Source organism: Hibiscus syriacus, unplaced genomic scaffold (assembly GCF_006381635.1).
Source record: "Hibiscus syriacus cultivar Baekdansim isolate YM2019G1 unplaced genomic scaffold, ASM638163v2 tig00111941_pilon, whole genome shotgun sequence".
NCBI classification, from domain to species: Eukaryota; Viridiplantae; Streptophyta; class Magnoliopsida; order Malvales; family Malvaceae; genus Hibiscus; species Hibiscus syriacus.
Genome location: NW_024063217.1, coordinates 833,936 through 860,196, shown reverse-complemented (window position 1 = coordinate 860,196; position 26,261 = coordinate 833,936). Strand labels below are relative to the sequence as shown.

Sequence of the window (26,261 nt, the reverse complement as noted above, 5' to 3'; positions counted from 1 at the left end):
TATGAACATTACGTTGGTAATTAACAACATGTAATAATTTAATTCTTGAAAAATAAATTTATAATTAAAAATAATCACCATGCATAAACTATACAACTTGTATAGTTTATTAAATCATTATTCAAGAAATTGAAAATAATAGAACATTTCATTAGGTAAAATAAAATGACAATAACATAATTATAAAAATGTCAAATTTACTTGAAGTATTATCGAGGATGAAAAATATAAATTTGTAATATTTGTAAAAGGTACAACATAACAAAAATGTTTTATTAAAAAAATAAAAGCTATCAGAAATTATACAAAATATATTATGAATTATAAAATAAAAAATCGTATATATATATAATATTATAAAATTTTCCAAAACAATGATATATTCTAGTTAATGTTAATAATAATAATCCCTAGAAATAGGTTGAACCATCGAAACAAATAAAGTTGAGGTGGAGGAAATATGTACTATGTTAATAACCGCCACTTGACCACCAAACTCCGCGGAAGCTCCGCCTCTACGCAACGCCCCTTTCCCGCCACCACGTTTCCTCCAATACCTTAATTCAAGGCCCTTTACATCAATGTTTTAGACATTAAGAAGGATACGATCGTCATTTTCAGATAAATTTGTTTGCATTTATACGTTGTTTGTCGCCAATACTAAAAGCCTTGCCCGAGAAGAAGAAGAAAGAAGAGAAGAGAGGAGACGACGATATAGCTCCTCTTCATAGCAAACATTCTCTTCTTCAGATAATAAAATTACGCCAGTTTTCTTTTATCTAAAAAATTAATTAATTTAAAAAAAACTGCAATGCCGTCCTCCGATTACCTGAGCGACAAGAACGCTGTTTTCAGAAAGCTGAAAGCAAAATCTGATAACAAGGTTTGTTTGTTTTTAAAATTATGTTTTTAGATCTGATTCCTCTCTGGAAATTTAGTGATTCGATCTCTGTTTTTTGTATCGTTTTTGTTATTATGTAGATGTGTTTTGATTGCAATGCGAGGAATCCAACATGGGCGTCGGTGACGTACGGGATCTTTCTCTGCATTGATTGCTCTGCCGTTCATCGGAGTCTTGGTGTCCATGTCAGCTTTGTTAGGTATTGGCCTCTTTGTTTTTCTTCTTAAATATGACTGTCGTTTTCTTTTATTTGTTTTTGTGTTTTAGTTTTGTGATCCGAGTTCTCAATAATGTGTTTTGCGCTATGATTCATCTTTTCATAAGGAAACTGAACTATCTGCTGTTGACATTTATAAATTGAATATACGAAAGGTTTGATTTAGCAGATTATTATTATTGGCGGGGATCTCCAGAAGATGGAATCGCCAAATGAATGATGTTGAGAAAATTTGGTTCATTTTACAGTTAATGTTATTTTTACAAGAGCCACAACCCAAATATGATATATTCTATATTCTTTCTATGAGGTCTACATTTTGTTTTCAAATATGTATCCCCTAATTTTTTGTGTGATGTGTGAGATTCGTTCATATTTATAATGATGGTTTGCATTTGACACGAATCCTGATATGAAATATCCTCTTTTGTGTGTGTTTTTGTATGAATGTCACAGATTAATTATCTGATATAATATTCATATTAGATAAGAGGCTACCATGATAGTATTTCTTCTTGTGAAACATGTTCATTAGTGAAGACTTGTGACTTGAGAATCTTATGATGTCGATACTCTCATACAATGTCCCTGCTATTTCTTGTATTCGGAGTCGGTGTTCCTCTATTCTTGTTCTAAAAAGCATTTATATTTTATGCAGGTCTACAAATTTAGATTCATGGTCTCTTGAACAATTGAAAATGATGATCCATGGAGGAAACAACCGTGCACAAGTTTTCTTTAAGCAGCATGGATGGACTGATGGCGGCAAAATTGAGTCCAAATATACTTCAAGAGCTGCCGAGTTATATAGGCAAACACTATCGAAGGAAGTCAGTAAAAGCATGGCAGAAGAGGCGAGTTTGCCATCATCACCTGTTGCCTCTCAGTCATCACAATCATCCAATGGACTTATTGATAGCAAGACTGATGAAGCTCCTAAAGAAAATTCTTTAGACAGGCTAGAAAAAACAGAAGTCTCTGCTACGCAAAAGTTTTCTCGTACAACTGGTACAAGCACTGTCAAGAAGCCTCTTGGTGCAAAGAAGAGTGGCAAGACTGGGGGCCTTGGCGCCCGAAGGCTTGCTTCTAAGGTATTCACATAGACTAATCTATCATGAGCAATGCAATTACCAGAATGATTATGAGGATATATCAATCATAACAGTTACTAATTTTTTGGAATTATTTTCAGTGCCTTCTCCTCTTTATGACATTATTTTAATTGCAGTCGAGTGAAAATCTCTATGACCAGAAGCCTGAAGATCCCGTTGTCCCTTCTGCTTCCTTAACGAAAAACACTGAACCACCAATTGGCTCATCTTTTCCATCGCGTTTTGAGTACGTAGAAAATGGTCAATCTACTGAGTTGAATTCTGGTGGCCCACAAGTGCTTAGCCACGTTGCTCCTCCAAAGTCATCTAGCCTCTTTTCTGATTTTGGAATGGACAGCGGATTTCAGAAGAAATCAAGTTCAAATTCCTCGAAAGTGAAAGTAAGTAATTTGCCCCTGTCAAAGACCTAGAACTTGCATACTTTGTGTATAGACGCAGAATAGTTTGATGGAAAGTCTCTTTCTGGTTTTAGAACATATGGCTCTTCTGTTTGATTCTTCATATCACTCAAGGTCATTTGCAAAACTTGCAATCCTGGAGATGTTTACAACTTTCATATTGTGGATGTTTGACATCAAGGGATTGAACTCGGTATATAATTCTGGTTATTTTTTCAGCTAAAGTGAACTTATATTATCCTTGAAAATCAAATTTCAGTACATGACTTTTTTAAGTTTGCTGTGTTTCTTATTGCTTATTTTTTTTTATCCCAGATTAGGGAAACTGATGAAGCTAGGAAAAAGTTCTCGAATGCAAAATCTATTTCATCAGTTCAATTTTTTGGTGATCACACCAGAGCAGCAGATGATGAAACTCAAGCTACTTTGCAGAAATTCTCTGTATGTATACTGGCTTTTCCTTCCTTGAAAGTGCTCAGACAACCGTATTACTTTATTTTGAATTTCTACGACCAATCTATAATGTGTGCTTTCTCTTAGTTCTAGTGTAAAAGCACTTATATATGGTCAGGAAAACAAAAGAAATTGCTAGTGCTTGTTTAATCATCTTTAACTAAAATATATAGGCCTACTGGAAGTAGTGAGTAATCCATTTATCAGTTAAGTGGCTTTGAGAGCTGTAATAAGTCAACATCTACGTTTGAAATGTGGCTCCTGAGATGAATAGCCATATTTTTTTTCCATTTTGCAGCGTTCAGCATCCATATCCAGTGCTGATTTATTTGGTAAAGGTGCAGATCTTGACCTCTCCACAAGGGACCTCATCAACCGGCTATCTTTCCAGGTCTGCTGTCTAAATTGCATCGTTTCTCGTCACCTTGTGTGCGTGTGTTCTGTTTCCTCCAGTGCATATGATATATCGGAATTTATCTTTCCTTTGTTTTGTTAAGTTGAATTAGTAATTCTTTTATCATTTATGTTTCAGGCACAACACGATATCTCGAACCTGAAGAACATCGCGGGGGAGACCGGAAGGAAACTTAGCTCCTTTGCATCCACTTTCATGTCCGATCTGCAGGACAGAATCCTCTGATGTATTGTTCTGGGTCTGAATATACTCATGATTTTGTGGTTTTCATATGGCCAACCGATGGTGAAAGTACTGCAAAGCGGTTTCATCATATTATAACAAATTTTCCCCTGAGACGTATACGTATATTGTAGTATTTGAATAATTACTTAAACAACTCAACTTTTGTTCAATAGCTTAATGGGCAAGTACTTAACCAAGTTAACAAAGTCACCCGCCATTTCATACTTTTCCAAATCAAATATAAAAAAAAATTCATTACGTGTTGCTTAAGAATCGTCACATATTGGTCTTTAAACGTGTTTACAAGGAACCTTTTCCCTACCTTTTCTCTTCAGATACTGACCCTCTCCCCATAGTACTATCTTCCTTTTCATTACTTCCCGACGTAAAGATCCAAAGGCATCAAACTTTTTAAAGTCCAATAATGCGTCAAACACCATATAAAAACTGCATAACATGGATGGTTTCATATACGATTTGGTTGTCATTATCAGATTCCTATGAGGATAGAAACAATATATGTGGCAAAGTCATAAAAAAAAGTGGGAACAAAGCTATTGATCAATATCATCATTCCATTGTTCGTGTATAATGCTTATGCTTTTTCATAACGACAAAAAAGAAAAAAGAGCCCTAATTGTAAAGGTAAGTTTTTTTTTTTATACATGTTGGCACTTGTAAGAACAGACCAGTACTCTCTCCCAAAAGTTGTTTTGGTTTTAATGGATTAGGTAAGGTTCTTTTAGCTTTAGTTATTGTCCAATATACTGAATTGTCACGGCTAATTTTAATTTATTTTATTGAGTCTTTTTACTCCCATTAGGGTTTTCTTTCAGGCACATATTCGTTTCCAATTTTCATTCCTTTATAGTTTATAGTAGGGTTTTGTCCTTTCTGTTGTTGTTGTTGCCTTGTGATGTTTTTCCATTTCCATAATAATTTAACTCTCTCCCACTCCTCGTTGAATACGAGAACCAAAGTAGTGGAAAGACAAATAGCATTTGGACTCTTTTATCAGCTAAGCTCGGTGTAACTTTTATGAAAAGAGACATAAATTACCAGCAGTAATCGAAAGTCACGTCGTTTAATTAAGAGAGATTTTTCGTTATTACATAGCCAATATAAAATATGTGAATTAAGAACTCATACATAATATTTATATAATATATGATTCGAACCTAATATACATGCAATGTGATCAATGCATTTCGACCTGTCTAAGCTTCATGTTTTGGAGGTCCTAATTCGACAAAATGGACTGTCAAACATGATTGCAATATTTTTGCTCAAATTTTCTTTAAGCCATGGTATTAAGGAGATCAAGCTTAGAAACTAAATCACCACAGATCCAAAAATGCTTTAAACCTTACTTTAAAAGTTACAAAAAATGGATTGAGCAAAAACAAAGAGAAACTTCCACGCTTTTCCTAAAAGGATTTTGGAATTTAATCTAATCTTGGTATTGCAAGCATTCGACTTTTCGTTGTTACGAAAAAGAAAGATCGACAGAAGCTGATTGGCCAGCGTGGCCATGAAAATCATGCCACCACCTTTGCAACTTGCTCCACCCTTGGATATTTCTTCTTCCTACGTTTCAAAATTTATATAAAGATTTTGTTTTTACTAAGAAATTGAATAATAATTCTCACTAAAGAAAAGCTTATTATTTAAACCACTAATAAGTTAAATTCGTTACGTGTCCTTAGTGGCTAAAAGCTTATTATATTATAATCATCTCAGACTATTCGAAGAAAATCAATAATAATAGGTTTGATAGAATATAATTGCATTTTTAGGGGGGTTTCCTTAGAAATTAGTCTTTATATTGATTATGTCATGCATACTATCTTCATAAAAAAATATAAAAGATGACGTAATTTACAATTGAAATAAAAAATTAAAATAATATTAACAATGGCCAAGCCAAAGTCAAGCCGTTGATGTGATGACATGGCACAATATCATCAAACGAGTATCAAATTTGGACGGCAACCCAAAAGTCCGTACAACAACCAAAAACAGACGGTGCTTAAAAACGACGTAGCATCATGAAACTGCGCCATCCTTTTCTCTCTCTCTCTCTCCTTCTAGTCGTGAATGGTGTGCCGTGTTGGCTGAGCTCAAACCACGTGCCATTGACTTATATAGTCAAGGGCAGCGATCTCGGTCAACCCAATTGTAAATAAAATATATAAAAATACATCCAGAAAGTGTTGAAGAACTGTACATATTTCTTACTACTATAATTTTAACATTTTAATATATATTCTAAAAAATTCACATATATATAACATAATCAAGTTACACTATATAAAATTAATAAGTTTAATATTAATTTATATTTATAATAATTAGATTTAAATAAATCAATGAGTTGATTTAATTAAAATTTATAATTCATAAATAAACATTTTTAACTCATAGTAAAACGATATTTCTTCTCACCCTAATCCCAAATCTCAAATCCTAACATCTAAACCCTAATCCCCACATCCCAAATCATATCCTATACCCCAAATCTTTATTTATGAACCCTAAACCCTAAATCATAAATTTTAACCCTAAAAAGAAAAATATTTTTAATGTGAGTTAATATTCCTTATAAATTTTGATTAAATCTAAGTCATTTAGTTATTTAAATCTAATGGCTATAAATCAATGTAAAACTTATTAATTTTACATAGTGTAAATCCTAACCCTATATATGTGTGTGTGTTATGACACCTAGTGTAAAACTAAATTTTTTATATCATTTTAAGACTGTTGGATGATGAAAAATCAAAGACTGAGATTAACTCATTATTTTTTAATAAGTATTTTTTTAAATTTTTTTACTATCAATCTCATATTTTGATTTTCTATTATCTAAGGATTATATATATATATATACACACACCGAAGACTTTTTGATGATAAAGCGTGGAGGGTAATTTACTGATTTAATTTGAATCAAATAAAGAGAAGAAGCAAGTTGTTTTTTTGTTGTCTTGTGTTTTTTCACCTAAAAGAAAAGCTTGCTTTGCTGGACTTGCTTTCATATTTCATTCAAAGGATAATTATTGGGAGCTGCCTTTCTTGTCTACAACAATAATAGCAATAATTGATGTTTTGTTTGTCGTGTTTTTTGTGCTAAAATTGGCAAGAAAGAATATGGTTTAGTTTAGATTTTATCATGTGTATTTCAATTCAGATTTATTATAATAAAGCCTTGACGCATTTTGATCATTAATTTATCTATTCATGTATCGTAATTATTCAATTTAGACTATATATGTATATTAATTATAATTGTGCATCACACTGATTGATTCTAATTATAGTTGTATGGATATATATATATCGACGGATTATAAACCTCAGGTGACATGAGCTAATCTTCTTATCTACACAGGCATAAACCTTGTTTCTTTTATCTCAAGGAAAAATGAAGCTTCTTTCTGGCTTAAACCTAAAGAAATGCGAGGAGACTTGGTGACTTCAATCTCATGATACGGACATATCGGGTACATAGCAAGTGCGGTCATATTATATAAAATTATTCCATGTGAATGTTCCAAGAAGTTTCACCAGCACAGCCCGACATTCCCAAGAAAACATTTATATACAAGGAAAAGGGTCTTTATTTTATGAGAAAAACAGTCTCGTTTCCCAATAAATCCCATTAAAGATGCGTGAAAATCTTAGAGGATACCGAAATCTGAATTGGAGGGATATGTAATAATAACCCTATCGATTCTTAATGATCTTCTTCCTTCTAAAGCTTAAATTAGGTGATTATGCAATAAGCCCCCCGTTTACTTGCACTAGATAATGGCATGCTTAGTGACGTAGATCATTTCAAGTGGCATGATCTTCTCCATGTTCCAAGAACAAGTGCGTAACCTAAAATTATTATGTATATAAATACGTAAATGATCGTAAAGTAATATAAAATATGAGAGTACATAAATTTATCCCTCAAACCCTAAAAAATAAAGGACTTTTTTTACTATAGTAGGTAATAGTGATATATTTAAAAATATTTTTTTAGATGAGCATGCATACACTAATATTATACTTTTATTTCAAGATGCGTACTATAAATACAATAAGTAAATAATCGAAAAAAAATTAATTTCAAGGAAAGACACGAACCTATCCTTAATTACCTTTGCATCTGCCACTATTCGTTGACAAATTATGAAAAAATATATAAGAGTACAGTAAACCCTAGAAACATATGTATACGATTGTATGGACATGGTAATCGTAGTTTAATAAAAATATACAATAATTTATTTCTCTTAATTTATTTCTTCACCAAACTAGTCACGTCTCAAAACTTTCAGATTGGATTAAATAGAATTTATATCCTAAACTCTAATACTAACTAACAGGGATGGATAAGGGAATCGAACTCAACGGGGTTTGATTTGATTCGATTCAATTAAAATGGAGTTTTTTTTTTTGAAAAATCAGTTTCAGGTTTTTTAGAGAATATGTTCGAATCGGGTTCAGGTTTAGGGTGAAAAATACTCTACCCAACTCAACCTGAAGAATAATTTAAATTTAACTCATATATTTAAGATAATTGCAATAATAACCGTCTCTATATATATACATACATTATTTTTTTCAATTAAATCCCTATTTTTATTGAATACAAATAATATTTTTTTAATACATTTATTTTGGGCAGAGTTTTATCTCAAAAAGTCAAGTCGGGTGAAATCATCCCTAAACTTGAATCGAGTCTAACTTCGAATGAAATACATATTTTTTAATCGGGTTAATAAAAAATCTAACCCTACCCGACCTGCTCATGCCATTCTATCTAACGAACAATATTATTTAAAATCAAATCACATATTGTAATACAAATCGATGCCTAATGGAAAGAAACAATTTGGCAATTTGGTAGTTAACACATGGAATTTGGAAGTTGGGGATCAGTCTAATGATGAGCCATGTGAATTGGGTCTTCAATCAACTCCTCTAAGTTCTCTCGTATATATTATCCTTATGTGCATGACACTGATTCTTCATCTTACATATATAAAAACACCCATGTTCGACTCCTACGGCACTGAGACCTTTAGTACATGTACTATAGGTTTGGATTCATTTTAATACATAAATTATTAATTTTTTTAAAATCATACATAAAATTTAGTTTTTATTTCGTTTTAGTATACTGTTTAAAATTTAACGTTAAGTTGAAAAAAATAAAAATGAAGGTACTAAAACGGATAGTTTAGATACTAAAAGCGTTAAATTTTTAACAATGAGATACAAAAATGAAACAAAAACTTAACATTAGGTATGATTTTAAAATAATTGAAAATTTGGTATTAAAATGAACTAAAACTAATAGTTTAAGTACTAAAATAGACCAAAATTAATAGTTAATGTACTAAATGTATAATTTACTCAAAGAATATAAATGAGAAAAATGTATGTACAGGTGAAAATGAAAGGAAAGAAAGAGGTGGGTTCCTTGCACCTGGCGGATCTCCCATCTCTCTGTATATTATCATTCACCCTTCCTATTTTTTTTCTCATTTTTATTTTGCCTTCTCTTCTCTTCTCTTCTCGCCTCTTTCTCTGTATTGTTTGCCGCCTTCTCTCCTCTTTCTATCACCTCACTCACTTTTAAGTCTTTCAAGCTGGCGATCGAGAACCAAGAATCCACTGTCCGTGAAATCAAGCCCAAGAACAGAAGAATCATGGTATCTTCGTTCTTCCATTAAAAAAGACTGCAACTTTTTGAATCTAGCTTTTTTGTTTAACAATTTTATATTGGTTTCTTTGCTTTGGGTGTTGATTAGAATGTGTGTGTGTTTTTTATAGGGAGCTGGTGGACCTGATGGGGAAGACAACATGTGGCCGCCATGGTTGAAGCCTTTGTTGAGAGAACATTTCTTTGTTCAATGCAAGCTTCATGCTGAATCTCACAAGAGTGAATGCAACATGTATTGCTTGGATTGTATGGATGGCGCTCTCTGCTCTTTGTGTCTAGCTTATCACAAGGATCATCGTTGTATTCAGGTTCAGTATTTTTGGTTTTTTTTAATTCATTTTCTGTTAACAAATACTACTGCTAACTGTTTTCTTACCCCTTTTTTTCTTTTGAAATTTGTGGCATTTCCTCTTATGGAGATATGAAGAATCCCGTTATTAATCGAGTTTGGGTTTCTAATTCTGGGCTTCTGCTCTCTGTCCTTTCTTAATCGAGTTTGTTTCCAATTTTGAGTTAAAGCACATTTCTTTGAATTTCCTCTCCTAATTTATCTCTTCCTGCTCTGTTCTTGAATGTACTAAAAAGACCAGAACTTTCATATTTTCTCAGCATCCAAACAGGCACTGACTCCTTGTAAAAGGATCTTCTTGTCATCCAAAACAATGGTGGTTTTCCGATCTATTAACCAATCCCATACAAAAAAAAAAACTCCTTAACCTGTATGCTTTTCTCGTGAAAATGGTTTAATCTGATTTTGCATTTCTTGGCTCACAACTTTCTCATTGAAATTTACCCTTTTTTTCCTCGTTCATCACCAAGATTCCACATTTATTTCGATTTTCTAACGCGATTTGTTCTGTTTTTTTTTTACAGATTAGGAGATCATCATACCATGATGTAATAAGGGTATCTGAGATACAAAAATACGTGGACATATCTGGTGTCCAAACCTATGTTATTAACAGCGCAAAGGTCGTCTTCATCAACGAGAGGCCTCAACCCAGGCCCGGGAAAGGCGTCACAAACACTTGTGAGGTCTGTGACCGTAGCCTCGTCGACTCCTTCCGATTCTGCTCTCTCGGTTGCAAGGTAAAAATCCGCCGTTTCTTATCTATTTAATTAATTTTCTCGGGAGTAACGCTGTTGTTTGGTAGCTGAGAAAGCTAAGCTGTACGACTTTTAAAGGTTCTAGCTTTTCCAAACCAAAACGGTCAAATCTGTATAAATTTCGTTTGGTGAAACCTATGTTTGACTTTTCCCACCTTTCAAATTTCAGATTGTGGGCACATCGGGAAATTTCCAGAAGAAGCGGAGGCACACGGCGGCCGTGGCATCGGACTCCGAAGATTCATGCAGCAGCAGCAGCCATGGGAAGTTGAAGAACAACAACAAAGTGCAGAGCTTCAGCCCCCCGACGCCGCCTCCGACTCTGGTTAATTACAAAACTGCCAAAAGAAGAAAGGGGATTCCCCATCGAGCTCCGATGGGAGGACTAATCATACAATATTAGCCATACCCACCGTAGTGTTCTTCCTTTTTGCCCTCAGAAGTTTAAAGAGCCGCCGTTGTCACAGTATCGTGTATATAAAAACACATGAGAAGAAGAAGCATCAGTAATCCCCCAAATGCTACACTAGAAAGCTTCACTTTTAGTGTTCACAATGATTAATTACATGTTTTAGAGTGGGATTATACATATTTACCAAATAATCAAATATGTAAATAAGTTTTAGGGGGGGGGGGAAGAAAGACGTGTAGTGTGTATTGCTAAGGTAATGTTTATATTTTGGGGTTATGGAAATGAAATAAGAGAGTGAGGTTTTAGTTTGTTTGTGGCCACGTGATTTGATTGTTCTATTTCCATTTTTATAAGGTGGTTTCTCTTTTTGGTTGGCGGTGATCATCAACGGCGGTGATCAACTGCCATCGATGGTGTCCGTGTGGGATCGGATATGATTGAAATTGTGTGCTCAATTTTCCTATGGTTAGGTTAGCCGCCCCTTTGTCTAAATACATATAAAGTGGGCCCTTCAAGTTTTGATTGGAGTTTGACCCTTGGATCTTGCAATTGTGCAAGTACGACATGATGGGCACTGGACGGCATGGATAAGGCTGCATTAGTAATAGTATTGCTATTGGGCAAATTTGCTCAGCTATGGGATTTTTTTTTTTCATGTAAGGTTTTTATCGGCTTCTTGCGGTATATAGTGTTGTAGAAAAGATAATTTTTTCATAACACATCAATCATATTATTTTTTAAATTATAATTTTTTATTAATCTGACGTGTATTCTTGCGGTATGATCAATTTTCTTAAAAACATCATACAATTTTGAGATCTCTTTTATTTACATGAAATAGTCTTCATATTTAACGTGAAGACTCATGAAAAACTTAACGTTTTTAGGTTGTTGCTATTTAATTCACTTTAAATGAGAAAATAATCCTCGCGTTAGATTATATCTCATTTATATTATCTCAATCATTTTGTCGGTTTTTATCATATTATTTTGTAACCACGACCACGATCCGAGACGAGACGAGACGAGACGACCCGAGACGAGACGGCGGCGGCGGCGCGCGAGAGTCCCCTTGTTCTCTTTCACTCAACAAGGAAATGGGAAATTCATGCCTTAAATACACTTCCATATAGTGTTTCCAATACTATGTGGGATTGAGCATTACTCAACACTTCAAAGAAAATATAGTAATTTTTGTAGCAAGTTTCCTACTTAATCCATATCTAAAAATATTAAAACATTTTATCATATTAAAACTATATGTATAAGTTTGAATTGAAATGTAGATATCTACAACTCTTTTAATTCTCTTGATAAAATGATAAAATGTTTTAGATATGTGGATTAAGTGGGAAACATGTTACAAAAATTGCTATATTTTCTTTGAAGTGTTGAGTAATGCTCAATCCCACATAGTATTGGAAACACTATTGGGAAGTGTATTTAAGGCTTGGATTTCCCATTTCCTTGTTGAGTGAAAGAGAACAAGGGGGACTCTCGCGCGCCGCCGCCGTCTCGGGTCGGGTCGTGGTCGTGGTCGTGGTCGTGGTAATACGTGTCTTCGACACGTCCGCGCGGATACTATCTTTTTAGAGAAAATTCTTAAGAAACAAAATCTTTTTTTAATTTACTATAGACTATCGCAACGAATTTGGAAAATCGCAACGACACTGTAGACTATCGTAACGCGAAATGGAAAATCGCAACGACACTGTAGACTATCGCAACGCGAAATGGAAAATCGCAACGACACTGTACACTATCGCAATGCGAGATGGAAAATCGCAATGACACTGTACACTATCGCAACGCGAAATGGAAAATCGCAACGATCGCAATGACTGTACACTATCGCAACGCGAAATGGAAAATCGCAACGACACTGTAGACTATCGCAACGCGAAATGGAAAATCGCAACGACACTGTATACTATCACAACGACACTGTAGATTATCGCAACGCGATTTTCAACTATCGCAACGCGAAATGCAACGCGAATTTACGATACTGAAAATCGCGTTGCGAATTAGAGATCGCATTGCGATTTTGTTGGTCATTTTGGCAAATCCAAAAAAAATTGGTTAAAATCGTATATTATAAGGCATTTTTGGTCACTGAGGCGATTTTCTCTTTTTGATATCTTCTATTTAAAATATAATAATGATCCTAAATTAAAAAAAAATAATATGATGATAAACTTATATGAGCATATTTCCCATCGTTATTGTTATTTTTCACACGTAAAATTACGCTCCAAGACATACACTTCATTTAAAAGGTGCAAATGTGTCATAAAATTTTCGTGGTTGAGACTTGTTTGAAAATAAAACACGTGACTTTGCCTTTTGACACATACACCATGGTTTTCAGAACCGGACTGGTTATCGGACCGACTATGTTATCGATTTACTGGTTTAACCGGTCAAATCGGTTCGATCGGTCGAAAGAACCGGACGACGTCATAATTATTTAAAAAATTAAATAAAAATATCAAAAATATTTAATAAAAAATAATTTTTTATATTACAAGTCATATTTAAAGCAAGTCATAACATATATAAGTTAAAAACCATAAAAACAAATGAAACAAAATGATTCAAATTAACTACAACATAATATTTAAGGTAAAACATATTAAATAATAAATATAATTATATAACTATAATTAAAAAATAAATTTGGGGTTAAAAAAATCATAACAAAATGATATTGTTTGGTTTAATTTTTTTTTTTAAAAACAATCTCACATAGCTAATAAACATAGAAGAGCATCCCAAAAGTCTAAAGAGTAAAAATATGAGAACAAAACAATCCCACATTGCTAAGAAAAATAGAAGAGCATCACAATTAACTTCTATAAATAATAGAGGTAATTTGACATTTAAAATCATGGAGCCTTTTGGTAAGCATTGAGTGAACTATTCTTTCACTTCAATCAAGCTCAAATTTTAGGCTTCAATCGAGCTTCTAAATTGTTTTTAGTTCAAGCCTTTTTGAGTTCAAGTTTTAATATTATATTTCGAGTTTGAGTTGAACTTGATAATTTTTAGCTTGTGAGTTTGAGTCGAGTTGAGCTTACTTTTAAAGTTTTCAAGTTCGAGTTGAGCTCAACAATACTCGAGTTCGACTTGGCTCGTTTAACAAGCGATGTTGTTTGGTTTATTTTTTTTTTTAAATAAAATTTTTGGTTTTTTCCGGTTTTCAGTCCGTCTGGTTCGAACGGTTCAGTGGTTCTGACCGGTTCACTAGTAGCGGTTCAACCGGTTTAGATTAAACCGGACTAGCACACGATTTCCGGTTGAACTGGTTGAACCGGCCGGTCCGGTTTTCAAAACAATGCATACACCACTTGTCAAAGGTAAGCATTCAATTAAGTTAATAATTTTTTTAATTAACTGAGTTAATGAATTATATTTCACATCTTTTAATTTATTTAAAATTTCTTAATTAAATTGTTTAAATTTAATATATAAATATTTGTAATGTTATGATATTAATTGATTTTAATTTAAATGTTATATATAATGTAAAATTGGGAGATTTGACTCGAATTTGTTTATTAATTATTAAAATTTCAAAATATAAAAAATTTCAAAATTTAAACTTTGTTTAATTTTTAAATTTAATGATATTTATGAAATTATAAATAAAATAAACAAATACTCAACTTTTGGATTTAGTTTTTAATATTCATAAGAATGAATTTACATTTTGGCTTAATTCATAAATTATATTTAAATTACATTGTTTTTATTAAATTGATATTTAAATAGTATGTTTTTCCATTATTTAAATCCACTTTAGAAACAAAATAACCTTTATTAATTTTCTTGATATATTTCATTGTATTGTGAGATTGTTTTTATACATTTTTCTTCCTACAAAGATGACAAAAAAGGTAAATGTGTATTATACACAGATAAGAATTTAAGAAGAACAGCAATGTTCAAATCCTGGTAGTGGGATTTCCTTAAAAGAACGAATACAATGTCACGAATTCACCCTTGTAGAAATAACATTACCGGTGAACAAGGACGGAAGTAGAAATGTGTCAGGAGTACGAACATAAAAGATTATATTAAAATTTTAGGGAATGCGAGATATAAAATCTCATAATGTACAAATAAATCATATAAAATACGAAGAAAATATATTTTTTAAAAATACGACCGTCCCCTTAATTGTCCCTTCGATCTATCCCCGCCAGTGAGTAGTGTACGCACTATCAATATCACATGATCAGTCGTGCCGGTTTAATTTGATTATTTCGAAACAGTTACATCGGGAGATCAAAGAGTAAGGCGACATGTCAGTATGTAGAAGTAGTAGCAGATCAAGAAATATTTTTCACAGTAGATATATCTATATTGTTAATAAAAAAATTTATACAAGATGTACACAAATAAAACTTTAGGGTAAACAAATTAACTAAAAATGAATGGTTAACATTAAAAAAAATTAAGATTCCAAGACAAGCATGTGTACAGCCTGAACTCTATATACATCTGCCACTCAGTTTGGCAGCGTTAAGTATTAAGTAGTTCAAGGTGAACCGTCCACGTATCGAAACATCATATTTCACGTGTGAATCCACGTGTAGCCAGCCAGCCACACCAATCTTCTAAAAAAACATTGGAAAAAGATGTAATGAACAAAAACATAGGTGTCAATGGATGACCCGATCGATCAGGAGGAATCGGGATTACGTGGAACATGGATAAAGTTGTTCCTAGACACTCGTAATACGTACGTGGTGGTGTGGATTAAAAATGGTATTTTTCTAATGTCCTCTAATAACCCTAATACCATTATTTAATCCCTGCATTGATTTTACGCTAGAATAATGTAGGGGTTGTTTTTGTAATTCAAAAATAAAAATTCTAGGGTTTGTAAGTTTGTAGTTTGGTGGAGGCGGTGGTGAAATTGTAGGATATCACATCAAGTAAGATCAAAGAAAGTGGGCAACGGCAGATGTCGGTCCACACCACCTTTTTGAGCTTTTGTGATATGAGATTCCATCACTCTTTTTCTTCTAATTTCCCAAAAGTTATAAAAGTATTATGACACAATTAATCAATAATTAATTTAACCAGATGAAATATTTATTTTTTTAAATGAACTCAAATTTTTAAATTTTAATATTATGCATAAATGAATTAAATTAAAAATTTTCATTATTATTTAATTTCAATGGATCAATCAATAAATTAAATGTTATGTTAATGATAGAATAAAAAAATTCCGAGACAAAAAGGTGGATCCAAGTGGGGGCAATATGGCGCGTCAATTTAGGCATCGCTTCCTTCCTGTACGTGAGATTAGCATCAACCCGGTAAAATTCGTCCGTTATTCTAGGAGGGCTATTGTTTAGCCTAATACTCTATAAAAAAATTATTTAGCATAATACAATATAAAATAAATTATTTAACAATTTACGATATTTATTATAATAATTTGAAACTCGACACTTTAACATGATGTGTTTTAATAACATAATATTTTTTTATTTTGATGTCATACATTTAAAAAAATTATATTTTATTAAAATACATTACATCGATGTAATGAATTTAAATAAAAAATATTATTTGAATAAATTCGTCACGTCTAATGATGGAGCAATTATTAAATATTGGTATGACAGAAATATTAGACTATTTAAGAAAAATATAAAGACTTATTAGATATTTATACATAAAATTCAGCATGAACCAAACGACCTTAGTGATTAAGGGATTTTTATTATCCTTGAGGTCCCGAGTTCAATCACGTATGTAGGGGTATAAGCGTTCATTGTCAAATAATTGAAATTATTTGTACATATATTACCTTGTATTCTCCCTAAATTAAAAAAAAAACTAAAAACTCAAAAGACTTCTAATTTATATAATATTTAAACTTACAATGATTTAAATTGTAATTAGATAAAAAATTTGAGAACACAGACTTATCATTTTTTAGTTTGACCCCTACATGATTAAATATTTAATAATTTTTTATATTTTTTAAATTTAAATATTTATTTTTATATGAATTAAAATACTATTAAATTAAAATTATATTGAAAAAATAAATTTTAATAGGGATCGAGGTCCCTTAAGCCCTAAGGGAGCTCCGTCCCTAATTCCTGTTCTATAATATTTGTCATAAATTACAAAATAAATTATGAATTGGCTTATTGCACTTCCTCTGAACTAATGGCAAAAAAAAAAAAAAAAGATATATCATGCGAAATACCGAGATGCTGTGAGCATACCAAATGCATAATCTTTCGTTTTTTTCCCTTTTGAGGACAAACAATGAATGAAATTGTGGGTGTCCATCCATTTACAAGATGGGTGTCTTTTAATAAATTTATCTAAAAAATTGAAGGACCAAAAATATCATTAGACCCATAAATTTTTGGTGTTATAAGTGGATAAGAACAACTGCTAGCTACACAATAAGTTAGAGTCATTAGAATTAGATCGATTCACGATAATGCCAAAGAAAGTTCCAAAATTTGCGATACAAGCCCTCATTTATACCCCACAGTGTCCCATTGGTTTTTTCAATCACCAGTCATGGAACCCAACTTGGAGGGACCAGAGCCTCCCCTGTAAATCACAACTCCTTTGGAATTTGCATATGCTTTCAAGTTTGATTCTTTGGATCTGGATGGGTTTTTCCTTTAGTTTTTGTTCAGGCATTTGGGATATTATTGGATAAAACTTGAGTTTGTGCAGATATCTGACCAGAACCAGCCCACTCCCACCATAAATTGTCCCCTCTGGAGGATTATGTCCATTCATGCCCGGATTATTTTATTCTTAACATTCTTTTCCACACGTAATCTGTTTATTGATATGCGTGGCTCTGAATTAAATAGAAACCAACCCGGCTTGTTGTAACTAATGTGGATTATTTTCACTTTGACATCATTCTGCACGGGCAACCGATTGAAGTTAATGACAATTATGCAGGTCAATTCTGGATTTAAAAAAGTTTGTCTAAAGTCAAAGATAATATATAGGTTAACATTATTCATGAAAGCTCCACAAATTCCCTCTTAAATAGTGTTATGGAGAACCAGACAACAAAGTTGCTTGCATGCGTTTTATTTCAATAAAATAATTTTTGGGTCGTTATCAATTTTAAAATTTTGAGTTTATTTCAAAAACCCAGTTTTAAACATTTGGGTATGTGAGCTACTGAGTTGAGTTTTCGAGTTTGTGATGGAAGATGAAATAGCCCAACAAGTTATAGCACAATAGGATCACTTTATATTCCACCATATATACAGCAGGCCTTTCTTCATGCTAGTATACATCACAGGATCACTAATCCTGGATTAGTGGCCACAATGGGCTCATGTATGTCGTTTGATGCTTTTATCTAGTATTTTAAGGGCCTTGTCCAGCAGTGTTCAACAATAATTCTAGCTTTGTCATTGGCTGCAAATCTGATCAGGATTGCTCTTAATATCACCTTTTACTCTTTGGATTGTGGAACATAATCATGATAAATATACTCTTTAAAAAGGACATCTATATTTTAGTTCAGTAGTTAATATATTAGTAGTATTATTCTTGTTAAGATTGCAGGTTTATCAGAAGTCATTTTAGCACATAATGATCTTATGCTTTCCAAATGATTCCAATATGATTAAGTTAAACTCCTTTTTCTCCTCCTTGTTAATTGGAATCTTATGCTACATGGTATTAATTAATTAATTCCAATTCCCTGCCGCCTGCTTTTACAGACTATTCTAAAGCAAAGTGCTTAGACTTCAGTTTGCACTTTGCAGATATTCCATCTTTTCTTTTCTCTGGTTCCCCAAGAAAATGATTTGAGCAATTATGGCCTTCAAAGGGCAAACCATTAAGAACAGTGAACCATTGGACACAAAGTACTAGAAAAAAGGGTAGAAATGAAAAGAAGAGAAAAGGGTTTCTTGGTCATCACACTTGGACCAAAGAAAGCTTCTTTGTTGACTAAAAGAAAGCCATTTCATGTCCCACTTTCAGAGCCCCCCCCCCCCCACTGCTAAATTTGTTGAATTTAGAAGTGAAAATGGAGCATATTAAGTTTTATATTGGTTGGGATAATTTTGTCTAGTTTTCCAAGAAATATTCCTACCTTTGCAAATGTGGTCATGGCCTACTTTAGGACACTATGAGGTAACTTCACCATGCAAAAAGCAAGTTAGATTATCTATTTTACCCAATCTTGTCCCTAAAATGTAAATGAATCGGGTTTAAACGAATAAGATTGTGTTCTAATTCATCTATTTATTTTTTATAGTGTTCGTGTTCGATTCGTGTTCACAAACATATTATTTAAATTCGCGAACATATTTCTCTAGCGCTTGAGAACATGTTCATTTATATGATTTGAGTCTCCTCGGCAGCCAACATGTTTTTGATTATTCTATCTTCTAATGGTCCTTAAGCTTCTTAGCTTGACAATTTGAACTTCAAAATTCAGCACATATTCAATTTAACCGTTATTTTCATCAATATTTAAAATATAAAAATAAAAGAGTCAAAGGAGAATCGTGTAAACAAGCTTATAAATGAGTCGATAATCGAGTCAATAATTAAGATTGTTTGTGAACATAAACGAATTGAACACACTTTTGTTCATGTTCAGTCGTTTATTAAATGAACATAAAAAATTTATTCATGCTCGTTTACCTAATAAACGAATATTATATAAATGATTCACGAATAATTTATCAAACACTATATTCATTTACACCGTGACTTGTGTTAATAATACTCACTACAACTGCTACCGGCTTCGACGATGATATATAAAAACATTGATTATTACATGAATTCCCAACCAACATCTGTACCACCAGTCAACATGCCATTATCTTCACATAAAAAAAGATAGCTAAAGAAGAGGGAAAATAAGTAAATAAAAGAAAAAGAAGCAAAAAAGAGGAACCCATTAGTAACCGTCTCGCTTCATGCTTCTTTCTTTGTCTTTGCTTTGCTTTGCTTTCCATATAAGCTCCTGTTGGTCTTAACCTGCTTATACACTGTTCTTTTGCACATGTATTGTTCAATTGCAGTGTAATTATATTTTGATCTTTCGCCTCTTGCTATAAGCTATAATTCGTTGGAATTTTTTTATTGATTTTGTTATGGGATCTACTGGTGACCCAAGAGCTTGGGTGCCATACATGAACATCAAAGACTGTTCCCGAGGTTTTTGTAGCTTGTATTGTCCGCAATGGTGCTACATCATCTACCCTCCACCACCTCCAATACAATTCACTGCTGCTAATGGTTCAGCCCCAAATTTCTCCCCTCTCGTGATTGCCATTGTCGGCGTTTTGGCCAGTGCGTTTCTTCTAGTGAGTTACTACGCAATAATATCGAAGTATTGTGGGAGGGTGGAGTCCAGTAGTGGAAGAGAGAATGATCATGGAACCGATGAAGTAGTGGAAGATGATGATCACGACCCATCTGTACATGAGCCGTGGCAGATTTCGACTACCGGATTGGATGAGGCTTTGATCAAGTCCATCACGGCTTTCAAGTATAAAAAGGGCGATGGTTTCGTTGAAGGTTCGGATTGCTCGGTCTGCCTCAACGAGTTCCGAGATGATGAGAGTTTAAGGCTGTTGCCTAAATGCAGCCATGCTTTCCATCTCCCCTGCATTGATACATGGCTTCGGTCTCACTCGAATTGCCCTCTGTGTCGAGCTAATATAGTGTTTATCAATGCTTCAGCAGCACCTCCGGTGACGGAAACTCCTCCAGGATATGAACAACGTCCATTAACAAATGAACATCTAGCCGATGAACAAGATTCACAAAGAGACAGTGAATTCCCCAAGACTCCGTCTCCGTCGCGTGCTTTCAGCGATCTAGGCAGTGTGCAAGGAAGAGATGCCGTGATTCGTATTAGAGAAGAAGAGTATGTTCAACAGATGAGAAGATCAATCTCCATGGACCATTTCCGTGAAACCCAAGTTTCAGGTCAAGAGGGAGATAGCAGTAAGGTTAGCAGTAGAATGAGTGTGTTGCAATGTGTAATGAACCCTGCTGCAATGAAGAGATCATTTTCCAGTGGTAGATTCTTTCTTGCTAGGCAAGGAAGAGTAAGAGATTTATCTATTCCTCTTTGAAACCTGTAGATTTCAATGTGTAATGGTTACATATGTAATTGTATAAGATCATAAGCCTAAGTGAGAACTACAATCATCTTGTGAAATCCAAAACTTATTCGATGTTTCTCGTTTACATGGTTTATCTGGACCGACTCAGGTTCCACACCTAGATTTGATGGATTAGTCTTCCAACGGAAATTTTATGCATACACAAAGATTCAAATTCGAGATATTGTTTAAACGATATCAAACTGCTTACCAATTAAACCAACTCATTGACGGGATGATCATTTCTTGATCATTAGTTAGTATACAATATTAGATCATTCATTATTATTTTTTAAATAAAATAAAAATTATCATATATTTAAACATATCCGAACTCAAAACTTTTAGAACGTTATAATAAAAACAACGTCAACCGAACTAATATTTAACGGGTTTTAGTATAACAAAATTATTCTTGTTGAATTAAGATTAGTGTAACTAATATGGATTGAACTCAAAATTATTTTAAATTATATATATTTTAAATAGTTTGAATGATTATAATTTAGTATCTATTTAGAATATTTTTAACTGTTAATAATGAGCATACCTTATAAATACAAATACTCAAATTTGAATATTCTAAAATATTGTTTTACTATCATGGACGAAACATAAGGACTAGTGGGGCCTATGGCCCCCCAAAATTTAGAAAATTATAATTTATCCTTAAAATTTTTAAAGAATTCAATTTGCCCCCAAAATTTTTAGAAATTCATATTAAACTTAAAAAAAAATTAGTTCTTAATTAAACCCTCCTATAATATTTAAAAAGTTCTCATTAACCCTGTCAATTTTTCAAAAAAAAAATTGTATACCCTAATTTTCTAAAAAAAACTAAATCCTTCATGTTTTTTTTTAAATTTTATTTTAAACCTTTAAATTTTTGTAAAGTTCTAAGTTAACCCCTCCAAAATTTTTCGTCAAGTTCCGCCACTGTTTACTATTAATATATCTTGTAAAATATCCTATTAAATTGCACATCAAATGTAATATTCTCCCGTTTTATATTATTAAAATCAATTACTAGACGTTTGATCATTATCCTTGAATTCGGGGGACATGCATGAAAAAATTCTATACAAAACCTAAAATCAATGTTTTTGGTGTGGCATCCAAAAGAATAGACAAAGGTCAGATAAATGGGTCACCCTTCTGAACAAATTAACTCTTAACAGTAATCTTTCGACTTTTGTTTTGGGTCACTCTGTATTTTAATAAGGACAGTCAGCACCTTGAATTTTATGCTTTAAACCCTTAAATATAAAATATAAAAAAAATCAAAAGAATGAGCAAAGGTTAAGGTAATGTAAATTTAACGTTGTCCTTGATCGACGGTAAAGATTGATCCGACGTCACTGTCTGGTATACACAAGAAGACACAAGTCTTAATTAAGGAAGTTGGGAAGTTCTATCGTACGACAATCTTAATATACGAATAAAAAAAAGATGTTATTAGTTTTATTATTATTTTTTAATAAAATCGATAAAAAATTACTGGAAACATTATTATTTCTACCGGAAATATTATTATTGAGCGTTTTATCGAGTTTGGTAATATATCCGGTAAAACTCTATTTAAAACATTATTTTTTTACTAGATATATTACCAAACCCGATAAAGTGTTCAATAATAACATTTCTGATAGAAATATTAATATTTTCAATAATTTTTAATGATTTTATTAAAAAATAACAAAATCGATAGTAATTTTATTTAGTCGTATATTAGACAGCCGTGAACTTTCGTCATACTTACAACTTTCGTCATACTTACACAAACAAACAAATATGAGAGAGATGCTGTATGGAATGGATCGAGTCCCCATAAAATAATTTAATCTCTAAAATTCTCAGCCTTATTCAACTGTTGCAGAAACTACAAGAAAGTACAGAATCGCTTTTCCCCGTACCCTTCCCCCGTCGCACGCTGCAATGTCAACTCTCCAGTTCTCTTCATCGTCGTTAAACCTGCGCTCGTACCAGAAGTTGTCTCTTCTATTATAAGAGAAACACACACATGAGAGACCAGAGATTCATTTAAAACCAGCCTATCAAGTGCTTCTACGTTATTGGATTGGATTTTCTTACAACTAAGATGCATGTTTTACTATACAACATATGAGTTATGACTTATAACTATGGTCTTCGAGCGAAAACGGTCTTCGCCAGCTGCTAAATATCAATTTATATGTGTTGATGATTGAAATCGGGTTATATGGTTTTTGACAATTTACTCCTTTCAGTTTGGACGAAGAATTGTACTCGATTCCTCTACGGAAAAAAAGAAATAAACTATGATGATGAACAATCCTAAGAGAGACTCCTTCTCCCGGTGACTTAAATACATGTCTTTAATGTTGATGTGGAGACTAATACAATGATGACTATCTATAGATTAGTAGGGAAAATATATTAAATTGTTAGATAATAAATATAAGTGGTGCTGATCATATATGATTATCACAAGCCACATCAAAAGATTGTTACTCTCCGAAGGATATATGAAACTTCGAAGACTTCAAAATATGGATGCATGAGACCTCAACAACGATCCCTTTGCCATTTGAAGGGAAAACAATAACTAGTAAAAAATACAGAAACTAAATGCAAAAAAAGTGGGTGGCATTTTGGTGACGTGGATGGATCAACATACGGCAGTGGCGTCTTCCTCAATTATTTCGATCATGTGGTGAACTGCCCTTGCAATGTCATCAACTGTACTGAGTTGGCATCCTTCTTCAACCTGCATTCAGAATGTTTCAAATTTTAGCCCAAAACTGTAATGTTTTCTTCAATCATACATGGAAATGAAAACAACTAAACATAGTTGGTCTAAAATTGTGGAAAATGACATTTTTTTTATTTTTCCCTTTCAAGGAGAAAAACAAAATTACATGAGATGGAAAAGATAGTATCTGCCCACTCCCCCCCCCCATGTGACAATAATTGAAGATGACCATCTCTTTGTAGTCGTAGAATGTCTGAAGAAAAACCATATGTTATATTGCAATAATTGTTATTACCTTGGCACTGATAGAGTAGAGAACTAATGGATCCATGGTGGTGACATTGAGATGGAGGATGGAAAGGTAAAGTGATTGGAAACCAACAACAAGCTTGGAAAGCTTCGACGGACCTTTCCGTGAGACGATTCGAAGATTCGCATGAGTTTCGATCAATGTCACCTCGATATCCGCCGATGTTGCCTTGGTCTTCGATGTATATTTGTCAGGGATATGACACAAGGTGGTTTGATGATGCATGAAAAATGGCAGATTGGGGTTGGTGTTGCTGGTTTCTTCATTTGCAGCAGCTGGTCTTACTTGTTGCAGTACTCGAAGCTTTTCAGCTTCAAGAGTTTGCTGAAGATGCTCAAGCTCCTTCACAAACTCTATGGCGCCACCAACTATGGATGCTTGATCACCCTACACATGCAAGAATGAAAATGATTTATGTTAAACTTCTGATTTGGGATTAAAAATGGCTAATTTGCAGTATCCTTTGATATTTACTCTTACGGTATACCACAATTTAGAGGAACAGCTTTTTCTTGTATGATTTTCAGCTTTTGCATGACTAGCAAACAAAAGAATAATCCAAAGAAAAGCAAAAGGCAATAATACAACTGTTTTAAGAAATTAGCCGATTCTAGTTGAAACTTTTTCACCTTGCCAAGCTCTGATAGATTTTGCTGCAACATTATGCTATAAACTAGTATTGAACTCTAGACTTCAATCAGTCCAGCTTTTCAGAACTGTACTGAATCACATCAGAATTGTAATTTCTCTCAAGCACATCAATTAGTTATCCGGTAATATGGATAACATCAATTTAACATATAAGCCCTACAGTTAATATGGCTGGGAATTAAAAGAAAAGGAAGAAGAACATACCCTTTGGACATAAGATTCAGGCATGAGGGAGCGTAGAACAGTCAGTTGTTCATTCATTTGCTTCCGCCTGTTTCTCTCAACAGCAATGTGAGCCATTCTTTGAGTCTCGGCCTCTTCTTTATTCTTGCAAACGCTCGGCTTTCTCCTCCGCTTTTTCCTCCCTTGAACCGCCAGGTTCGGCCTCCGCACGACGGTTTCCGCTACTGTCGAGGGGCTGCATTGTGGGGGAGGAGTCAGCGCCACTGGAAAGCAATTCAGAACCGTACTGCTAGCTTGTTCTTGGGAACTGAAACTATTTTCCACCGACGAAGTTGTCACAAAAGAGTCATACATAACGAGGTTCAAGAGCTCATTGGAAGAAAGAGTTTCGAGTGTCATTTCTTTCAAGAAAATTGGAGACCGAGAGGAAGAGAGAAAGAGAGGTTAAAATGAAGATGCTTTCCGGCTTTTGAAAGGTTAGTTTATTTATATTCAAGAGGTTTAAATGAGAGATACAGTGCACGTGAGAGGGGAAGGGAAAAGAAAGAAGCTCAAACACTAAACCCTGTTTTATATTTGGGGTTTGTCTTCCCCGTTCTCATAGATGCTGTGAACGCTGGCAAAGCCCTCTGCCATGGAGACTGTGGTGTGGGTACCCCAAATCTATATAGAAATAAAGCATACCAACAACACAAACAAGCTGGTTAAAAGTTAACTCTTGTAATATTTATTTGAAAAACTCAAAATTATTTAATAATAAATATTTAAACATCTTTATGAATATGACACTCAAACGTAAAATATTTTAAAATAACACGTATCTCCTTAATCACCGTAGTCTATCTCTACGTAAACTTGACAATCTGCATAGTACTGCAAAAACCACATGATGCTGATGCATAGGCTTGGGCTAGAGAAAGACCTATTATTAACAGAACATGAAAAGAATAATGTGGTGCTTTATCTTCAACCAAAACCCATTATTAATCTTTCAATTTCCAATCAAAACAATAATGCTTTCATCAGTTTCATGCATAAATTGGCTACAGTAGTACTGGTGAAGAGGACTGATGGAGGTGGACCAAATTTGTTAGACACATTGCAGAGTAATCCACGTGACCGGCAGCTTCGCAGCACTTAAAAAGTATGCAATCTTCTACATATAATCTAATCTCTCACCTTTTCCCTTTTCTCTGCTTTTACCTCTCGTAATTCATACTGATTGTGCTAAGCTTTTCCCATTGTTTTCCTCTGTTATCGCCTTTTAATTCTT

The 26,261-nt window shown here is 33.3% G+C and overlaps 4 protein-coding genes across 6 annotated transcripts; 3 read left to right on the top strand and 1 right to left on the bottom strand.

The window, feature by feature from the left end:
• The first annotated feature begins 775 nt into the window (after positions 1-775).
• On the top strand, positions 776-23,137 carry LOC120173197 (probable ADP-ribosylation factor GTPase-activating protein AGD8). Of its 2 annotated transcripts, XM_039180439.1 has the most exons (8): positions 776-883; positions 982-1,100; positions 1,777-2,209; positions 2,347-2,610; positions 2,944-3,069; positions 3,380-3,472; positions 3,614-3,756; positions 23,124-23,137. In XM_039180439.1, exons 1-7 carry the CDS (start codon positions 812-814, stop codon positions 3,719-3,721), a joined length of 1,215 nt encoding a protein of 404 aa, XP_039036370.1. In that variant the 5' UTR covers positions 776-811; the 3' UTR covers positions 3,722-3,756; positions 23,124-23,137. The 2 variants fall into 2 exon arrangements, with proteins under 2 accessions (XP_039036370.1, XP_039036369.1); XM_039180438.1 differs by lacking the exon at positions 23,124-23,137 and having other exon boundaries at positions 3,614-3,809.
• LOC120173199 (transcription factor bHLH71-like) lies at positions 6,252-26,261 on the bottom strand. 2 transcript variants are annotated; one of them, XM_039180442.1, is made up of 5 exons: positions 26,168-26,261; positions 25,010-25,651; positions 24,140-24,541; positions 23,712-23,859; positions 6,252-6,262 (listed from the first exon to the last, which is right to left on the bottom strand). In XM_039180442.1, the coding sequence occupies exons 2-4, from the start codon at positions 25,385-25,387 to the stop codon at positions 23,761-23,763; spliced, it is 879 nt and encodes a 292-aa protein (XP_039036373.1). In that variant the 5' UTR covers positions 25,388-25,651; positions 26,168-26,261; the 3' UTR covers positions 6,252-6,262; positions 23,712-23,760. The 2 variants fall into 2 exon arrangements, with proteins under 2 accessions (XP_039036373.1, XP_039036372.1); XM_039180441.1 differs by lacking the exon at positions 6,252-6,262 and having other exon boundaries at positions 23,547-23,859.
• LOC120173201 lies at positions 9,243-11,279 on the top strand. The gene is made up of 4 exons (XM_039180443.1): positions 9,243-9,429; positions 9,551-9,748; positions 10,314-10,529; positions 10,717-11,279. The coding sequence occupies exons 1-4, from the start codon at positions 9,427-9,429 to the stop codon at positions 10,948-10,950; spliced, it is 651 nt and encodes a 216-aa protein (XP_039036374.1). The 5' UTR covers positions 9,243-9,426; the 3' UTR covers positions 10,951-11,279.
• Positions 19,978-21,182, top strand: LOC120173198 (E3 ubiquitin-protein ligase Os04g0590900-like). The gene has a single exon (XM_039180440.1). It carries the CDS (start codon positions 20,094-20,096, stop codon positions 21,081-21,083), a length of 990 nt encoding a protein of 329 aa, XP_039036371.1. The 5' UTR covers positions 19,978-20,093; the 3' UTR covers positions 21,084-21,182.

What these genes read in the sequence shown, in the direction of transcription:
- LOC120173197 (XM_039180439.1), top strand. Translation starts at nt 812, where the DNA reads ATGCCGTCCTCCGATTACCTGAGCGACAAGAACGCTGTTTTCAGAAAG. An exon ending in AAGCAAAATCTGATAACAAG is followed by an intron (nt 884 to 981) that starts GTTTGTTTGTTT and finishes GTTATTATGTAG; the next exon opens with ATGTGTTTTGATTGCAATGC. An exon ending in CCCGAAGGCTTGCTTCTAAG is followed by an intron (nt 2,210 to 2,346) that starts GTATTCACATAG and finishes TTTTAATTGCAG; the next exon opens with TCGAGTGAAAATCTCTATGA.
- LOC120173201 (XM_039180443.1), top strand. An exon ending in AGGATCATCGTTGTATTCAG is followed by an intron (nt 9,749 to 10,313) that starts GTTCAGTATTTT and finishes TTTTTTTTACAG; the next exon opens with ATTAGGAGATCATCATACCA. An exon ending in TCTGCTCTCTCGGTTGCAAG is followed by an intron (nt 10,530 to 10,716) that starts GTAAAAATCCGC and finishes TTCAAATTTCAG; the next exon opens with ATTGTGGGCACATCGGGAAA.
- LOC120173198 (XM_039180440.1), top strand. Translation starts at nt 20,094, where the DNA reads ATGGGATCTACTGGTGACCCAAGAGCTTGGGTGCCATACATGAACATC.
- LOC120173199 (XM_039180442.1), bottom strand. Translation starts at nt 25,387, where the DNA reads ATGACACTCGAAACTCTTTCTTCCAATGAGCTCTTGAACCTCGTTATG. An exon ending in CTGAATCTTATGTCCAAAGG is followed by an intron (nt 24,542 to 25,009) that starts GTATGTTCTTCT and finishes TTGCATGTGTAG; the next exon opens with GGTGATCAAGCATCCATAGT. An exon ending in TCTACTCTATCAGTGCCAAG is followed by an intron (nt 23,860 to 24,139) that starts GTAATAACAATT and finishes TTCTGAATGCAG; the next exon opens with GTTGAAGAAGGATGCCAACT.